Source organism: Pholis gunnellus (assembly GCF_910591455.1).
Source record: "Pholis gunnellus genome assembly, chromosome: 23".
In the NCBI taxonomy this organism is placed as follows: domain Eukaryota; kingdom Metazoa; phylum Chordata; class Actinopteri; order Perciformes; family Pholidae; genus Pholis; species Pholis gunnellus.
Window position 1 is genome coordinate 13,327,457 of NC_136550.1, and position 19,015 is coordinate 13,346,471.

The window sequence follows — 19,015 nt, forward strand, 5'->3', positions numbered from 1 at the left end:
ACATGCTCCCTGCGTCTAAACTTTAGACTCTAACGTAACGCAGGTATGTCCGTGGCTCTCAAATGCTGAGTTATGCTGACTGTTATATTGTATGTAACTGTTGGAAAGATATTTACAATAAATTATATGAATATTTGTCTCCAACAAGTCATTGGTGTTTTGGAAATTAATGAAGAGGAACGGCTGTATGCACAGATGGACAGATCTAAAGGAGTATATCTACATATCAGGGTATGACTATCATTTGAAAAACGTACAAGGCCATGTATGGCTATCTTCACAACTCTCCGCTCTTCCACTCTGTGAAAGAAGCTAGAGTATCCGAGGTGCACTTTAACGCAGCACAAATAGTCCTAAACGGGAGGCCCGTGAGTGGGAGGAGGTCGGCGGTGCGTTTGAGTGCAGTGAGGCGGTGCCTGCGCTGCCTGCTCCAGACTGCGGTGGGCAGAGCTGTTTTGCTACAGAAATGGCGGAGGGGGAGTTGGACGTGGACTCGCTGATTTCCAGGCTTTTGGAGGGTGAGTTCGCAAACCACACTACCTTCATATCATCCTGTTGTCTGCGGCTTCAGTCCGCGAGGATTGTTTCAAGCTGGCTTTGACTCAAGTCGACGAGAAGTAGGCCCGCTTTAGAGTTCCCCGGTGTATCAGTAAACCGGACCAGTCCCGTATGTTAGCGATGAAATCATACCTAATGGCACGTGAGAGTTTTCATAAATGAAGTTGTGAGAGTCACAGTGTGGGTTCACGATTCAATCAAAAAGTTCTAGTTCGAGGACTGTTTGTAATCCGACCCCGGTCGAGTACACAACCCCAACCTTAAAACTAACTATAGAGCATTATTGTAGCCTTGACTAATGTCGTAATACTTGTAGTACACTAATGATGTCATCACTATGTCATGCAGTGCATAAAACACCAGATAAGAAGCTTTTACTATAGAAAAACCTCGAACAAGAATGACCAGCTTTCCACAACATAACACACCGGGGTGGGCGGCAGCTCGTGCTGTCTGTCAGTCCCACAAGTTGACATTCGCTTTAAAACAAAGGGCAGCTCGGTGAATCAAGCATGCCGAAGATTAAAGCACAACTGTTTGGTCTCTGGAGAAACCACACATCGGGGATGGACTATGTTTATATACCGTTTGCCCTCAATCGTGAGGAGAAATGTCACGTTTTCAAGCGGGGTTCGGCACAGGGCTTTGTCGGCTGAAGAAAGGAGGCACGTCCCGGGTGTTCTGGTGTTTATATGGGAACATTGCTGAACGGTAGTGTTTACACACACCACAGCCCGTGATGATATGCCACTTTAAATAGACCTGCAGAGTTTGTACCCTGTAAGCATTTCAAAATGTTTGTGTTGCTCCATGTATTTTGTAATTGCTTATTGAGTGAGTTGGAAGATTCATCTTATGAACCATACCCAGACTTTTAAGAGTTACCATTTCTGTTAGACACAACAGTTATCCTTCAGAGGATTTAATATTAATGTAACTGTGGGCAGATCATCTCCTGAGCTTTACCGTCATGAAGAAAATGAATATTTCATCATCATATGTCACTGATTAAATGAGCGGCTGTGGATGACAATAATTCAGAAGGAGCGCCTGTACTTTCTTTCCATCTACTCGGGCATCTAACACTCATATTTGGATATAATTGGTGTTGTTTGAGACTGCACTAAAGTAACTTCAGTGCTTTCAAAGAAGTCACTGTTGTCCCACACCATTACACCATTGCTAAGGGTTGGGTGTCTGTGGGTTCTTATCGGTGCTAAATAAGGGACCCTGCCACCAGCAGGCTGATCCGTCTCGCCTCTCGGTCTCTGGATGACATGGAGACTCTGTCCCTCTGTGTCTCCGGTAGGTAAGCTGGTGGACAGGCGAGGCCGGCGGTGAACAATCATCTGTGATCGATTCTGAGACCCACTCATAGATTCGGTGTGCATGTGAAACGTACACAGCCTTGACAGCGTGTGCTAATGAGTGAGCACCGATGGGATGTCAGTATGGGCCAATCGTCTGGATTGATTGGGACCGGTTACATAATACTGCTTGTTGTGTGTGTGTCAGCAGTAACAGTGAGCCTGGGGCTTGGCCTTCGCTAGTTAGCTGGCTGCATATTCAGTTGCTTTTTTTTAATGCTGCGGCTAGGAAACTTCAGCGGAGGAAATTGGTGGGATCTGGCCCTAAAGTCTTCCAGATGTGAGCTGTGAATACATCCAGCCATCCATCTCATGTCAGCCACTTTCTCTTTCCACTTACTGCTAGTTTGATTCCGGCTGGCTCATTTTTGGTGTGAAAATATCAACAGAGAGGCCGGCTCTACACTAATGTATAACGAGTTTCCTGTAAAAGTTCCCGAATGCTAAATGTCGTTAAAGAACTTTACCAAAACACGCTGTTCTAAAACGAGTGGAGAAGGATCTCCACTTAATCGTCTGTTGCGGAAGCTTCCCGTCAAGAATTGCTAAACCACAAGTGAATTTATTCAAATATTTTGTTCACAAACAACAAGTGTAATATTGATCACTTTCTTCTGCAAAAGATGTAATCAAACGGTATCGTATCAAGAGGCCACAGCCTGACTAATGTTTTCAATTTAACATGAGGACAACCAAGGCAAACTGGTATTAGTCACAGTCGTAGACTTATTTTTTACGGGTAATTGGGGGCTATTCAGGTAAAAAACTGAGCATTTATCAGGCGGTAATCTCCGGTTCTGATGAGTGAAGCCAGTGCAGAAGTGTCTTCAACTTGCATTCTCTCTAATGTCCACCAGGGGGCGACTCCTCTGGTTGTATAGAAGTCTATGAGAAAATGACTCTACTTCTCTCTTGATTTATTACCTCAGTAAACATTGTAAACATGAGTTTATGGTCTCAATCTCTAGTTTCAAGTCTTCTTCAATACAGCATGATGTTCATTTAGTAAATGATGGTCCATTTAGAGTCAAATAGACCATATAGCAGGGTATGCTTTAGGGCGGGCTTACTGTAATTGAGAGGTCGCTGCTGCTACCAGAGCCGTGTCCGGCGTGACTACGTCACTCCTCCGCCTTCCAAATATGGTAACTTCTGTTCATCGGTTGCAAAAAAAAACAAGATGGCGAAATCGCCGAACTCGAGGCTTCATAACGGCAGTCCACAAACCAATGGGTGACGTCACGATGACTACGTCCACTTCTTATATACAGCCTATGGCATTTATGAGGAAAAGCTTGGATATTCTCTGAAATAATACAGTCATGAATTTGCAATAAAGTCGTATATGTATATGTGGACCAAACGCAGGCAGTAACACAAAAACACTCTCAATGTCCCTCGTGTATCAGCCTGTCTTCATAAGGGCTTTGACCTTTCAACACCACAAAGACCTCTCACAGGCTGTTCCTTACTGAAGGAACCTTGATATTCATCAACTCTGTTTACTTCACCAGATCACACCTTTACTAAATGGCCCGTCAGTGGCTGCCTCCTTGGCAGTCATTTCAACAAGCTCTAAATGTTTTCACGTCGCCACACTACGCACTCATTTAGTCTCCTCTGCAGGAATAAAAAGAGCAGACAGGAGGTCCTTAGACACCTCAATAGGAGGTTGATCTCTCACTTCTTCAGTGAGCTCTGGTGCCAGTCGGGAAGCAACGCACTCATGCACACAGAAGAACATGCACAGCCCTCTGATCTCATATTAAATGTCAACAGGAACAGCTGTCCGTGGTAGAAATTAACTTACCCTTTTGGTGGCACCCACGGGGAGGTGGGGGGAGGGGGCTCCTCTCCAATGAAGTCTTTTAATATTGAACATTGATGCGGTGAAGTGGCTTTTTAACTCGGCAGATCATTACCACTTACATCAGTTTTTCAGTAAAAGGTTTGAATAGATTCACGCAGGCAGAGGACCAACTAGCAGGACCCCATTGACCCAGAGCAGCATCTGAGCTGTTGTTTAGCCTGAAGCTACTGCATGATATTTTAATGAGTTTCCTTTTAGTGAAATGCTCTGACTGAATGTGAGTTCCCTCTGGTAAACAGTTAAACAGAGTATATATGTCCAGGGCTTTTATTGTGAAAGGTAAGCTGGCCTTTGTCAAGGTTGAAAGGAGCAATAAAGTACGAAGCCTACGTGTTGTTGTTTGAATATGTCCGTTCCAGACAATGTGATTGGTTGATGCCTCTGTTCGCTAGTTTAGAAAAATCGACCTCGCTTTCAGAAACCACGATTGTCGTTTTTGTACCGTGTCATATTCTCGATCTGATAAACGCCCCCGGGTGTGTGAAGGCCTTTTAGGCTGGGGTCTGAGTAAATGCTATTGTCGGCAAGCTAATGTTCTCACAATGACCATGCTAACTTGCTGCCGGGGTGTAATATTTACCAGGGTAATCATTCAAATGTAGCATGATAGCGTGCTAACTTTAGCTAATTAGCACAAAACTCAAAGCTAACACTGATGGGCGTAGTTTTAAAGTTTGGTAACAAACCTAAGTATTGAACAAATTGTCATTGTGTGTGAACATCCAGACACACTCATGCATACAGTGCAGTTTGGTGGAGCGGTTGACAGTAGTCTAGGCGACAGGCTGAACCAGATCAACTGACAACATGGTTTACAATCACCGAGGCCTCCTCTGTGACCTCAGAGCGCAGATTTTCTAGCCTCTCTGGTTTCATTTGTCACTCTGAATACATAGTACTGTCTCCCTACATGTTGATATTATGCAGTCAGAGTGGCTACGCTTGTCCAGTCCCGTCTCTGGTTCACATCTAAAAGCTCCGTTCCAGTGGGCTCTAACCAGGCCGCAACCTCCGGTTCTGAAGAGGGAAGCCAGCGTGGAAGTGTCTTAAACTTGCATTCTCTCTAATGACCATCAGGGGGCGACTCCTCTGGTTGCAAAAAGAGGTCAGATTGTATAGAAGTCTATGAGAAAATGTCCCTCTTCTCACTTGATTTATTACATCAGTAAACATGAGTTTATGGTCTCAATCTCTAGTTTCAAGTCTATTTCAATACAGCATGATGTTCATTTAGTCAAACAGACCATATAGCAGAGTATGCTTTAGGGGAGGAGCTACCTTGTGATCGACAGGTCGCTACCAGAACCATATACGGCTTCTCTACGTCACTTCTCCACAGTCCAAATATGGTCACATCCGTTAACTGATTGCAGAAGTCCAAGATGGCGAAGGCCAAAATGTCGCACACGAGGCTTGCAAACCGCAGTCCACCAAGGTGACGGTGACTACGTCCGCTTCTTATTTACATTCTATGACTCACATAGTCTGGGCACGCTCACAGCTGGGACAGTCCCGGCGCGATGCCATAGTAATGTGACGCCTATCGTGGGATTCATCTCGTACGAGGCCGCTCAAAGTTGTAAAAGCTCATCCCCAATGCTAAAAAGTGTTAGTGTACGGTGATTAAGGAAACATTAAACGGTTATGTGTCTGATCACCGGGGTGAGAAACAATCAATACGTCGCGGCCACATTACACAGGCTCTGTGGGAAACCAATCCGTCATCTGCTGTTGTAGTAAACTCTCTGCAGCGTGTTTCACAGCCGGGTCAGAGCTGACTTCTCAGTTTTCACCATATTCATAGAAACCCTTCAGTTGTCTCTACACATGCCTACAGCAGGACTGTCCGTTTCCTCCCCTGTGTATTACAGGCCCCAGTTAGCTCATGCTAAGCTCACACTGGCCCGGGCTTCAGCGACAACAGGCCCCTCTGTCCGGCCCTTTATGTGGCACAATCAACCCCGCAGCCCCATACAGCCAGCGAGAGCGGGGGAGGCGGGATGGAAAGTTTCATTTCGGAGCCATTACAGTTAATGGGCGAAGACGCCAGCCAAGCTGTAACCCAGTATGAGAGCATGACATCTTTCTAAAGGCCATTTCTCTCTCTCTCTGTTTACCTCCTAAAATTGGAATTGTCGCTGACATTTGAGCGGCGCTTTTTTATTTTTGGGTACAATCTGCATCCACTTACCACACTGCAGCCCGATGCCTCATTCTGTAATATGTGAGAAATCATGAAGGCATGATCAAGGCAACGAAAGACAGACTCCATGGTCACCTCTAGTGTGCTTTTCTACAGCAGGGCATTTTGAAAATTGTAAAGATTGAACAGAGTTGACATTATTGTAAATAATAAAAACATAACGGCTTCAGTTTCCTCTTTGAAAGGGCTCTGTGTGAGTGTGTCTGTGTGTGTGTGTGTGTGTGTGTGTGTGCGAGAGAGAGAGAGAGAGAGGGGTGCTGGCAGGTCTCTGATTGGTCAGGATTCCTCAACGTTTTTCTGGTCTGTGATGCGTTTTAGGAGCTTTTCTGCCCCGCAGAAAGTAAGCTGTCACTGCTTGGCTGAAAGAGTTGGACAACAAATCCAGTGTTGTGCTCTCATGACACGCCGTGCGTTGGTGTCACCCTGCTGCTGCTGCTGCTGCTGCGCTGCGTTCATGCTGCTGCCGTGGCATTCTGTTATGGAATCAACAATGGTGGAGCCTGTGTGGCGGCGGAGCGTTCACCCCCTGGCACCGAACGTGGCACAGAGGAGCTCACCCGGGCTTCTCAGCTGCCCCCCCCTCCTTCTATTCACTCCCTCGCCTAACCGTGTCTCCCCCACTCAAGCTTCACTTTCTCCCTACGTCGCTCCCGTTTTTTTCCTCCCCTCTCTGCTGCCTCCTGCTTGTTTCTCCCCTCTCAGTTTCGTCCTTTCTCTCGGCCCCACAAAGACGGCCATTCACCCCGTGGCCCTTAAAGGCGAACAAAACGTCCACAGAAATGCCATCGCAGTCGGGATTTCTGCCTCGAGAGTCGCTCCCGCGCTCCTCGCCAGAGTCGCTTTGTGCTGCTCCTTCACTGAGGGGTCAGTGTTTTCCATCGGCCCCGTGTGGGAGAGGGTGAGATGGAGAGAGGGGGGGGGCTGAGCTGAGCTGCTGGCCTCGTGCCCAGTTAGGAGAGAATAGAGAATGGATGTGGAGGGCTAAAAAAGGTCTGACGGGGCGTCTTTATTGGTGCAGCAGTGACATATCATGCACACGTCACACCTGCTCACTATTCATGGCTCCGCTGGACCCGTGGGAAGTTCTTATGGAGATCTTTGCTTGTTAATGAGAGAAAATGAAAAATGTTGTTTTTCTGAACATCAACTGAAAACTATTAAAGCTGCACCTATCAATATTTGTATGTCAACATTGGTAAAAAAAAAGGGGACTACATGTATTATGAGAGCTGACTAACCCACAGAATGGTCTCCCGTCAGCTCTACGTAGCGTTTCAGCGTCTCTCAGCTCATCGCTTTGGGTTTTTCCTAAATCGTTTGATTCCCCGCTCTCATCGACTTTGTTTCCAGCTGTAGCTGTCAGAGGTTTTTGGCAAAAAAAAAAATGAAATCTCAAATCCACTCTGTCTGTGTACACAGTGACGATGGACAGACAAAAGTTAGCGACTATGGTGAACATGGTGGAGCGTTTAGCAGCTAAAGAGGCAGATGTTCCCCTCAGGAGTAGGTGGAGACCACAACAGAGCGGGAAGGAGACTGAATACTGGACTCCAGGAGCTCCGAATGGATCCTTATCTGTTTGTGCTGGGTGGACACAATTAGTCTCAAGTGATCACTAATGAAAACATAGTTATGAATATTATATTCCATTTCCCAAAACTCTACACACTGGCCCCTTGAATGTCTTGAAAAAACATATAAATTTAGCATCAGTACCACCACGTAAGTCAAATCTAATTAAGATCTATGACATCAAATAGTGAGCTATTATAGCAGCTGAAATACAGGAGTGAAATGTGATATTAAATATGCAACATAATACGGATAAACTGAGGGAAGAGTCAAAGTGCAGCTGACAGCCGTCACGCCGTGGTGGACCTCCACTCGCTGGTCTGGTTCTCTTTCCCCCACGAACAACAACAGAGCCTTCAAGTGCTCCCTCTACGTCCTGACCCACGAGCTCACTTCCTCCTTCCTCCACACAGCAGCGCCCATATATGGTAATGCCTTCAAGAAGTAATTCGGTCTGTAATGCCCTTATCTCTCCCTCTGTCTGGCTCTAACACACAAGCGAACTCTGCTCCTTTTTAGATGATCGGACCAAAGCGTGACCTCCTTGACCCCCTCGGCCACATAGCTTGCAATCAGTGAAGTAGAAGAAACGATGACTCTTACTTATTTCAATCTTAAGTTAGCCGCAAGGCCAGTTAGTTGGATTGTGAGTCAGGTCTGTGGTGTGTTTCTACAGGCAGTGCAATGGTGGGTTGGGCAGAAACCAGGAGATCCTCCCAAACATGTAGCTGGACCTTGTTTCTGGAGCTCACCCCTGTGACACAGAGAGAGGCTGTGGGGCGGTAGTGACTGTAACAACAGGCTACTACTGCTTCTGACAATGACATCATCTGTAGATTAATAGTTAGTGAAATTATTCTGTTGTTTCTTTTCCCAGCACTCTACAGTGTAGGTCATTAGATCAGTTGAAATGTTGTGGTTTCCTTGCTCGTGCTTTGCCAGTGAGGGGCCATGTTAGTCCTAGTCCTCTAGACCCAGTTCCATCCAGGACCAACATTCAAAAAGTATTGTGCCACTTAGATTCTGATCCTTTAACCATGAGGCCACGTTAGGACCGAGCTGTTTAGGTCTGTGATCCGTCTGGAATGATAAAGACGTCTTCGTCCTCCTGACGTCAGCACGGTTCACGAGGAGGAGGAGGAGGAGGAGGAGGACGAGGACGACCCGGGAGTTCAGCTTCAGCCAAGAATGCAACTTAAGGATAAATAGATAAAAGAGGAACGAGGTCAGAGGGCAAAGCAGACCCCAAACTTAAAAGCTTCGCCAAACCGACGCACGCACCGGACCAAATTAGGAGACGTGAATCAGAACACGGAGAGCTTTCTCAAGGAAGGACATTTCCTCTGATGTTTCCCGATGAACCAGCTGGGAAACGCCAGCGGAGCGTCCCTGGTTTCCTCCAGACCAGACGAGGCTGTGGAGAAGGGAAGCTCAGCAGCTGGTTCATCCAGCAGAGACACTGAGCGCTGTACATCAGTTCAGGTTGTCCGTCATCGTGCGAGTCTGTTTGGATTGTGTTTCCATGTACGGGATGCCTCGAGGCGTCAGGAGAGTACAGCACATCGTCAGTCAGACAAACTCTCGATCTAATACCAGCAGGCTGCTGTTCAAATTCTCCTTTGAGTGTAAAAGTGCTCTCAGAAAATGGAGCATTTCCTGTTAGCATTGTCTAGCTGAAGAAACGTACCTGCACCACCCTAAAGAGTCCTGCACAGACCAGACCGCGTTCTACACACATAGACGCTCGTACATCGCTGCTCACAGTCAAATAATGAAGGGCTGTTCCAGTGATTTAGCGTTGCACTTGAAGTTAGGATGAGAGGTCTATTCTTATCCAGTAGATGTTGAGGTATCTTGACTTTTAGTCCCTGGTATGGGTTCATAAAAACACAATCTGTTCTCTAGAATTCTGAAGTTCAGACACACTTTCCTAAACTTTTTTTTGCCAACCACTGAAAACCATACAATCTCCTCAAGCTGGTAAAAAGCTCCTCCCTCCACATTCCCCATGAGCATCGATCCAAACATCCCAGTCAGCTAGGCGGCGAGTCGCTACCTGTTGCTGTCACTCCCTCTGTGTGTGTGTGTGTGTGTGTGTGTGTGGGTGGTTGTGTGTGTGTGTGTGTGTGTGTGGTTGTGCGGTTGGATGGATGTGTGGAGGACAACATGCTCAGTGTGTGTTTGTGGTATTTTCCCTTTTAAACGTCATTCTTAATCCATGAAAGGTGTGATTGTTGTACTGATCAGCCTGCTGCAGCACAGCTACCACAGAGTGTGTGTGTGTGTGTGTGGGGGGGCTGATTTGGACCTCCAGTGTTTTCTATGCATGTGGCTCTTGTAGTTTCTCCCGACTGTTGTCAGATGCACTTGGTGTTAGTATGCAGGGCGTGGGTTGTTGTCCCAGCAGCTCCACTCACCGACACCTTTCACGCTAGAAATTGGTCTTGCTGGGTTGCCATGGTGATCGGATGTGGGTACCACCTCTCTCTCCCTCCCTCGCTCTCCTCCCTGGCGAAGCTGCAGTGCAGTAGTGATGGAGTAAAGGATGCTGGGATGCCTCCCCACAATCCCGTAGTGACACGTCAAGGTCACTCGATGTGTGTGTTCCTGACTCTGTCTTAATTTTACCATCTGATGAAAGGGGATCCTCCCTGGCAAGTGAGAGGTGTGTGTGTGTGGCCTGTCAGCTGACCTGCAAACCCGTCATCACAGAGCTGAAGGGTGGGGGAGGGGGGGAATCAACCTCTCGACAGTCGACACACACACACGTCTCAGTGGACAGCCTGTGTGTTGTGCTCTCAGCTGTTTTCATATTCAACACCATGTCTTTGTGGATTCTAACCTGTGGAGTCCTTCACACGGTCTACATACAGCCCCAGTCCTACTGATCAGAGGCGTTCTTAGCGTTAACTCCACAAAGCCTGATCCAGTCACAGATAACGGGACCACGAAGGTGTTTGTTCAACAGATCCGTTAACCCCGCGTGTTCCTACAGAAGGAGGCGATCGACGCGTCAGTTGCTCAAAATGGACCGATGTTCATCTCTAGAATATGAAAAAATTATTTCAGCAAAAAGCAAGAGAGGAATGCTGGCAGAACATTACTAGTTGTGTAAATATAATATATATATATATATATATATATATATATATATATATATATATATATATATATTTTAAAACCTCATCCAGTCTCCATGTCTACCGTTCATGTCTAACACATCCTACCGCTCTCAGACAGCAGAGTTAAATGTTCAGAATTGACGTGTGGAATCACTTTATTATAATAATAATATATAATATTATCTATGATTAATAAGACCAATAGAGTCTATTAGCTGTAATACCAGCAGAGTAAAGACATAATCCTGAAAGGTAACCTGATGGTATTGTTTGAGATAATTATACCGCATTTCATATGGAAGAACATTTCAGCCCCAAACTCTGAACATGAACCGGTGCAGGTTAGGTGTGCGGCATAAGTTACCATGGCAACCCACTGCTCTGGCCTCGTGGTTCAGCCCTCAGGTGTGTTTGGCTGAGGAGGAGGAGACACACAGACACACACACACAGACAGACACACACACACAGACAGACACACACAGACACACACAGACACACACAGACACACACAGACAGACAGACAGACAGACACACACGCACACAGACACACACACAGACAGACACACACAGACACACGCACACACACACAGACAGACACACGCACACAAACACACGCACACACACACAGACAGACACACACAGACACACACACACAGACAGACAGACAGACTGACGCCTCAGGTCTCCAGGCAGAAATAGCAGGGTCATGTTGCACATGTACACACACACACACACACACACACACACACACACACACACACACACACACACACACACACACACACACACCATTGTCCTTTCAAACTGGAGGTAAAATACCATCAGAGCTGCCAGGTGCAGACAGGAGTCACCTGCAGGACTCAAACACCACCTTTCACTCTCTCTTTCTCTCTCTCTCTCTCTCACCTTCTCCTTCCTAAGAGCAGCTCTCCGCCCTGTGTGATGTGTGATTACCTATGAAGTGGCGTTCCACCACGTTGCTGCGGTGTCGTGTGACAGCGTTACTCAGCTCTGGTCCACTTCTGTGGTTCACAGAGTTGCTGCTCACTGACGCCCACAGAGGCAGAGGCCCAACATGTTGAACAACGTTAAAGAGGCAACAGTAGCTATACTTTAATGTCATGTTTAATACAACAGTAGCTATACTTTAATGTCATGTTTAATACAACAGTAGCTATACTTTAATGTAATGTTTAATACAACAGTAGCTATACTTTAATGTCATGTTTAATACAACAGTAGCTATACTTTAATGTCATGTTTAATACAACAGTAGCTATACTTTAATGTCATGTTTAATACAACAGTAGCTATACTTTAATGTCATGTTTAATACAACAGTAGCTATACTTTAATGTCATGTTTAATACAACAGTAGCTATACTTTAATGTCATGTTTAATACAGCAGTAGCTATACTTTAATGTTTAATACATGCACAGATTTACAGAGGCCAGTCTGTGCCTGACCAGGCAGAGTATTACATAAATGAATACTGCAAAGTTTTCTTTTTATTCTATTCAGGGCTGCAACTAATGATCACTTTCATGATCGTATCATTTTCTGGATTAATCACTTATTCTTTTTTATTCTATTAAATGTCAGAAAATAGGGAAATTACTGTGACATCTTAAAATGTTTTTGCCCAACCAACAATAATTCACCATCACAGAGGTTAGTTAGTTATTATTTTTAACGCATTTTTGCAAATTTGAGACTTTTAGAAGTTCTTGTACAGCTGCTCTGTTTTTAGACTTAATTCTATATTTGTTTCTGATCTTTTGAAAGATGAAATGGGCGTAATGTTGCTATATTTTCTGGGTTTATTGTATATATGTTTCTCTCCTCCACTTTATGTAGCACATTAAATGAAAGTGAGTGCGTACATTGGGGAAGAGTAGTGAGGCTTTTATTTTGATGGTATCAAAGCTCATGCTGAGAAACATCATTATTAAACATCCACAGCTGTAGTGACTTTATGACCAGAGTTATGTGCATTTATCAGAATGATCCCGTCCCCTAACGTACTGTACGTGCTCCTCGTCATGTGTCCACTATGACTTTCCCTTCTCTTCGCCTCAGTTACCCAACAGGAAGTCGTCTCCAAAACACTCCCAACAACATCAACAATACCCACACAAGCTATTTCCGTCCTCTGCCTGTTGACCAAACCCGGCCTCCCGTATTTAGTTCATGTGTGCACTTATGATGATTAACAGATTTCAGGGAATAAACGCGCTACGACTGTCCGACAGCCTGGGTGACTTTATTTTTATTCTGTCCCTCCACCAGTGCGAGGATGTCGTCCAGGGAAGATCGTCCAGATGACGGAGGCGGAGGTGCGCGGCCTCTGCATCAAGTCCCGGGAGATCTTCCTCAGTCAGCCCATCCTCCTGGAGCTGGAGGCCCCGCTCAAAATCTGTGGTGAGTGAGCTCCCGTTAAATCTGGCTCTCCTCCGCTGCAGGGTTCACCGTCGCTCACCGCCTTCCTCTCTGCCCACAGGTGACATCCACGGACAGTACACAGACCTGCTGAGGCTCTTCGAGTACGGCGGCTTCCCTCCGGAGGCCAACTACCTGTTCCTGGGCGACTACGTGGACCGGGGGAAGCAGTCTCTGGAGACCATCTGCCTGCTGCTGGCCTACAAGATCAAATACCCCGAGAACTTCTTCCTGCTCAGGGGCAACCACGAGTGTGCCTCCATCAACCGCATCTACGGCTTCTACGACGAGTGTGAGTGCTCTGCTCGCGTGTCGGGGGTGCTGGAGTGGGGTGTGTGTCGTTTTCACTTCCCATTGTGGTAGATGTAGTTCTATTATGTAATGACCGGACACACAAGCCTGTGACCCAGAACATGTCTTACCTCAAAGTCCCGTTTGAGGCACGGAGATGGACGACATGGCGCTGCAACAGGTGTCTTCATTTAAGGCATTCATTTTGATGCATTCTGTTATTCTGTGTTGGTGTTTGTATTTTTATTTGTTCATGAATAAGAAGCAATTTCCAAAAAGTTCAGTGTGTTTTATGCACGTTTGTAATCCCGAGGGGTTAAAAAAGATAAAAATGAATATCCGAATATTGGTCCAGCCTTTGAATAGACTCTTTAACGGGGGGATTTGGTGAACAAAGGGTAAAGAAGTGATACTTTTTATTCTTTAAAATTGATTATTATCACTTGGACATACTGTGATTTTTAAATATGACAAAAGATATTAAAATTGATGTTGTAGCTGCACTCCAAAGTATAAAATAGACAAAATTAGAATTTGGTAAAAAGGACACAAACATGCAACAAAAGAGTTCTGTTTTTGTAAAACAAGACAAATAATGGAGCGTAAAGTCATAAAATGAGGGACATTATCAGAGCAGAACCAGGATCACGGTTGCTCTTTGCTACGAGGCGTGCTGACTCGGCGTCTCGCTCATTTCGCAGGTAAACGCAGATTCAACATCAAGCTGTGGAAGACGTTCACCGACTGCTTCAACTGCCTGCCCATCGCTGCCATCGTGGACGAGAAGATCTTCTGCTGCCACGGAGGTATTCACGCTGACTAACCGGTCGGTGGCAGCTCATGCCGGGAGCGCCCGATCCAGTTTGTGTCGCTCATGTTTTTGGTATTTGCAGCATTTCTGGATTTTAGGCTTTTTGTCCTCGGGGCTCAGCATGGAGCCCCGCTGTCCTCTCCTGTCATTGTTTTAACACCATGCGTGACCTGCAGTGTGACGTAAAACACTCGGTGCACCTTTGTCAGCAGGTTGACTGATGTGAATAAATGGGTCACAGTAAGCGTATTCACTGATATGGAGATTTCTATTTAAGGGGCTGACAGCGGGATGGTTTTGTGTCGCCCACAGGTCTCTCTCCTGACCTGCAGTCTATGGAGCAGATCAGACGCATCATGAGACCCACAGACGTGCCTGACACAGGTAGGTCAGCACACACACACACACACACACACACACACACACACAGAGCAGTGTTGCCACTTAAAGAAATAGATAAATAAATAGTACATATGAAATAACCACAAGGTTTTAAAGACTCTTGGGTCAATTATATACCAGACAGGTTTTGAGTTAGTATCCGCTTGTTATCAAGTAAGACAACGTAACTGTGTATCTCGATGTCTGAAAGGATGAAAGGATGAAGTGATTACATTTTGAACAGGACTGGTGATTCTACGACGGTCTCTGTAGCATTCGGGTTTTAGGTTCATTTGGCTGTTATCTTCTCCTCAAATCATTCGGTCAACGAGATGTGAGCAAATGGAAGAAAAGTGACTTTTGTTCCACCATCACTCCCAACGTCCACAGACATCCAGTTCACCATCACACGTGGTGAAGAACAGCGTCGATGTTTCGCCTCCTGCTGATCCACTTGTGATCCTTATTATGCTCTGGATACGCCAACTACCAAATACGTCCTTTCTCATCACCTTCTGGCAGCTTATGGTCAAAACTAATGTGAGCCCATATTCATCAAGCTTCTCAGAATAGGAAATCAGCCCGGAGCAGCTAAATATGCTCAGAGTGACGCAGCTTTGGTTCTACTTTTAGCCCCGGGAGTGAAAGCTATCCATCAACTTTCTTAACTTAGGGATTGACTCCTCTATCTGCTGAAGACGTCGTATGAGAGGAGAGATATTCATCTTGTTGATTATCTATGACAATGAGGTTATTAAAAGATACTGGGATTCCATTCTGTGAGTCCTAGTAAACCAGTGGAAGTGAGTCTTTGCCCCCTCTTCACTAAACCTGGTTGTTCTTGTCCTTATAAGGCCGCCGGTGTTCAGACCCTCGCTCAGGTCCTCTTATGGTCTTCTGAGTGTCCAGAGGAGAACGAGTGTGTGTGTGTATACATATACGCAGCCTTGGCGTTTTAATACCTGGCATACTGTAAATGTGACATACAGGTGACTTCCAGCGGTTACATTCACAGCTGAGCACATTGTTTAATGCTGTGACAGAGTTGAGGTCACGCATGGACGTGAATCTCATCAGTAAGTTGTATTTAATGCTGTGTTTTCTTTCCTTTTTCCTTCCAGGCCTCCTGTGTGATCTGCTGTGGTCTGACCCCGACAAGGACGTCCAGGGCTGGGGAGAAAACGACCGCGGCGTCTCCTTCACCTTTGGAGCCGATGTGGTCAGCAAGTTCCTCAACCGCCACGACCTGGACCTCATCTGCAGAGCCCACCAGGTACGACAAACACGCACGATCAATCGCATACAGATATGGCTCCCTGGAAACATCCATCCACGTATTGGTTTAAAGTATCGCTGCTGAGAGAAGTCCATGGTGCTGTCTGTGTAAAAGCAGTTGTTCCTCTGACGCCCCCAGGTGGTAGAAGACGGTTACGAGTTCTTTGCCAAGCGGCAGCTGGTGACTCTGTTCTCAGCTCCCAACTACTGCGGGGAGTTCGACAACGCCGGCGGCATGATGAGCGTGGATGAAACCCTGATGTGCTCCTTCCAGGTGTGAAGCGAGCGCAGAGTGCCGACACGGTCGCGTGACATTTATCACGAGCTGAAACTCGACATGCAGAATACAGCACCACTTATTTATGTGTAGCTTTGTGTCAGGGCAAATAAATTAGTTAACTTACCAAGGTGTTTTATTTATTTATATATATATATACATATATATTATACATATTTATTTATATTTTCTATATTGTTGTACTATATATTATAATATATGTATTTATCATTTATATATATTTACAATTTTTATATATATATATATATATATATATAGTAAAAATACAACTACCATCCTCAGTGTAGCCTTACTAGAATGATCCAGAGAGACATTACTCAGATAATTCAACAAAAATGAGTGAAGATAAATATAAAGTCCTCCATCTGCTTGTTCATTCTCAAAGCATTACATAACCAGTCCGCCAAGCCTCTCTGTCCCAGTACAACCAGTCCACTCAGACTACAGTTTTCTACAAATATGTTTAAAAGTACACAGATACACGACTTTGTTACAGTAGTGAGAGTAAATCTACGACTTGTGTCCCAACAGTGGGACCAGGTTTAGTCCAGTCAGGAGGGATTTCCTCCTCTGAGACGCCTGATAGAAACGGCTACGATCCTGGGTCCTTTTATGACATAAACACACAACAGATTGTTGTTCTATAATTGAGGAGCGTCCTGTTATCTCTTGTCTGTTTCCTAGATCCTGAAGCCATCTGAGAAGAAAGCCAAGTACCAGTATGGAGGGATGAACTCGGGTCGGCCCATCACTCCTCCCCGCACAGCCCAACCCCCAAAGAAACGATGAAGACTGACGGAGTGAGGAAGAGACGGGGAGAGAGAGAGAGAGAGAGAGAGAGAGAGAGAGGGGGAGAGAGGGCGGCGATTTTCAAAGATCGTCTCCTGTTGGCTTTTCGCGACACAAAATGAGTAAAAGCAGCAGACGGCAGAGAGGCCAAGCAGACGAACTAAACTATTTCAAAAGATGCACTCAAACCTGTCTTTCATGTTCTTTCCTATCTCCCTCTGAGCTGCTGTCCCACTCTCTTCTTCTCCCTCGATGATTTTTATTTTCTCTGCATTTGTGTAACATTTTTAAAAACAAGTGTTAAAAAGAAAACACTAAACAAGTGTCATTCTGTAGCATATCGGAGTGTTTTTCTTTTGTCTTTTTGTCCTTTGCCTTTTATTTCAGAATGACAACTAGTTTAGTTTACCACATCTCCTTACTCCCCTGCCTGTGCACACACACAACAGGTATTAATAATGATGACTGCTGGGTTTTCAATAAATAATACAGGAAATGAATCTGAATGCTCTGTGTGGTTCTTCAAGGTAGATCTACGGAAGCCCAGAGAGGCAAGTCCTAAAATCAATGCATTACTATAGCAGCACACAACTATTTGCAATATAAAAGATAGAGTATTGTCTACCATCAAGTTGCACTTTACATCCAGGTCTGTCCAATCACTTCATTTTGTGTGAATTTGTCATAATTAATATATAATCTCGAGTTACGGCCAAAAATGTGTTTTTGTGAGGTCACAGTGACCTTTGACCAGCACGTTCTCATCAGTTCAAACTTCAGTGCAAGTGGATATTAGTGCCACATTTTTGCAAACATCAAAGACTTTATACAAGAAGTCGACGTGGTAGTCGTGACTCATTGGTTTGTGGACTGCGGTTTTGAAACTTCAGGTTTGGAATTTTTGCAACCAGTAAAAAAAAAAGGAAAAGAAAAACAGTGAGCGCGCCCTAAAGCGTGCGTGCTTTATGTCTAATCTATACAATCAGACTTCTCTCTTCTTGCCATCAGTTTCAGAGGTTGCCGCCTGGGTTCACCTGACTGGGACAGACGTGAGGTGACAATGGCCTTGACCTTTGACCTCAAATCTCCAGGTGGTCGTTTGTGCCAAATTTGAAGCAACTCCCTGCAGGCCTTCCTGTAATATCCTGAACAGACGGCGACGGCTGTCTGTGGTGCTCGAGGCATAAAGAGGCGGCTGCTAACGAGTGGCTAAATAGGACTACAAAACGCCATCACACCAGCTAGTCCGCCTTTACACCAGTGGCGTAGTTTATTTGTAGTCCTGACGTTTTTTTTACTTCTGCCAATTGCATTCATACTTAAAAATAAATCAAAAACGTGGTATTCATTTGTGAAGAATATCTTGCTGAACAAAAGGTGTAAATAGTCTTTCACACAGACAAACTGCTCTGAAACGCCTCCTCTGCCAGTGTGTGGAGTCCATGTCGGCCCTTCACAGCAGCAACGTTGACCTGTAGGGACACACAGGTGTGATTAATCACATTAAGTATGGCCCTGTTCCACTAAGGGGTTTGCGCATGCTGGCTTACTGGAATGGCTGTGACACACTGAATGAATCAATTACACCCGTTTGCCCTTCAGTGACATGTCAAAATGGCTGCTGTGAAATGGGCCTATTGAGCACGTTTAGTGGATGTCCAATCAGTGCCGATGGTAAACGTAGTCCACTGAAGAAACAAATCCCCCAGTGAGTGCTAAGACGTTAGCAGGCTAGCTTCTCCAGACATGTGACGTTAGTGTGCGAGCAGAGAGGTCGCTACGTCCGATAGAGAAAATAAACTCACACGATGACTCTTTACGTGTATTGTATATACAGCATATATATTTTGCACCATATTGTAAATTGTTCTAAAGTACAGCGGTTTCTCAATCTACACATCTAAAATATTCAATAAAATATTATTTTCTGTCTAGTGAGATTGACTTTGAACTCAACTGAGTTTGCCAGAAATTTGCGATGAATAAAATCGTATATGTCTGAAGACCAAGTCATCCAATAACTTAATGTTATCTAT

General features: G+C 45.2%; 1 protein-coding gene across 1 annotated transcript; it reads left to right on the forward strand.

The window, feature by feature from the left end:
• The first annotated feature begins 372 nt into the window (after nucleotides 1–372).
• Nucleotides 373–17,479, forward strand: LOC306714298 (serine/threonine-protein phosphatase PP1-beta catalytic subunit). The gene is made up of 8 exons (XM_079184285.1): nucleotides 373–518; nucleotides 12,985–13,116; nucleotides 13,196–13,426; nucleotides 14,127–14,231; nucleotides 14,549–14,620; nucleotides 15,739–15,890; nucleotides 16,032–16,166; nucleotides 16,875–17,479. The coding sequence occupies exons 1-8, from the start codon at nucleotides 467–469 to the stop codon at nucleotides 16,977–16,979; spliced, it is 984 nt and encodes a 327-aa protein (XP_079040411.1). The 5' UTR covers nucleotides 373–466; the 3' UTR covers nucleotides 16,980–17,479.
• The last annotated feature ends 1,536 nt before the right edge of the window (nucleotides 17,480–19,015 follow it).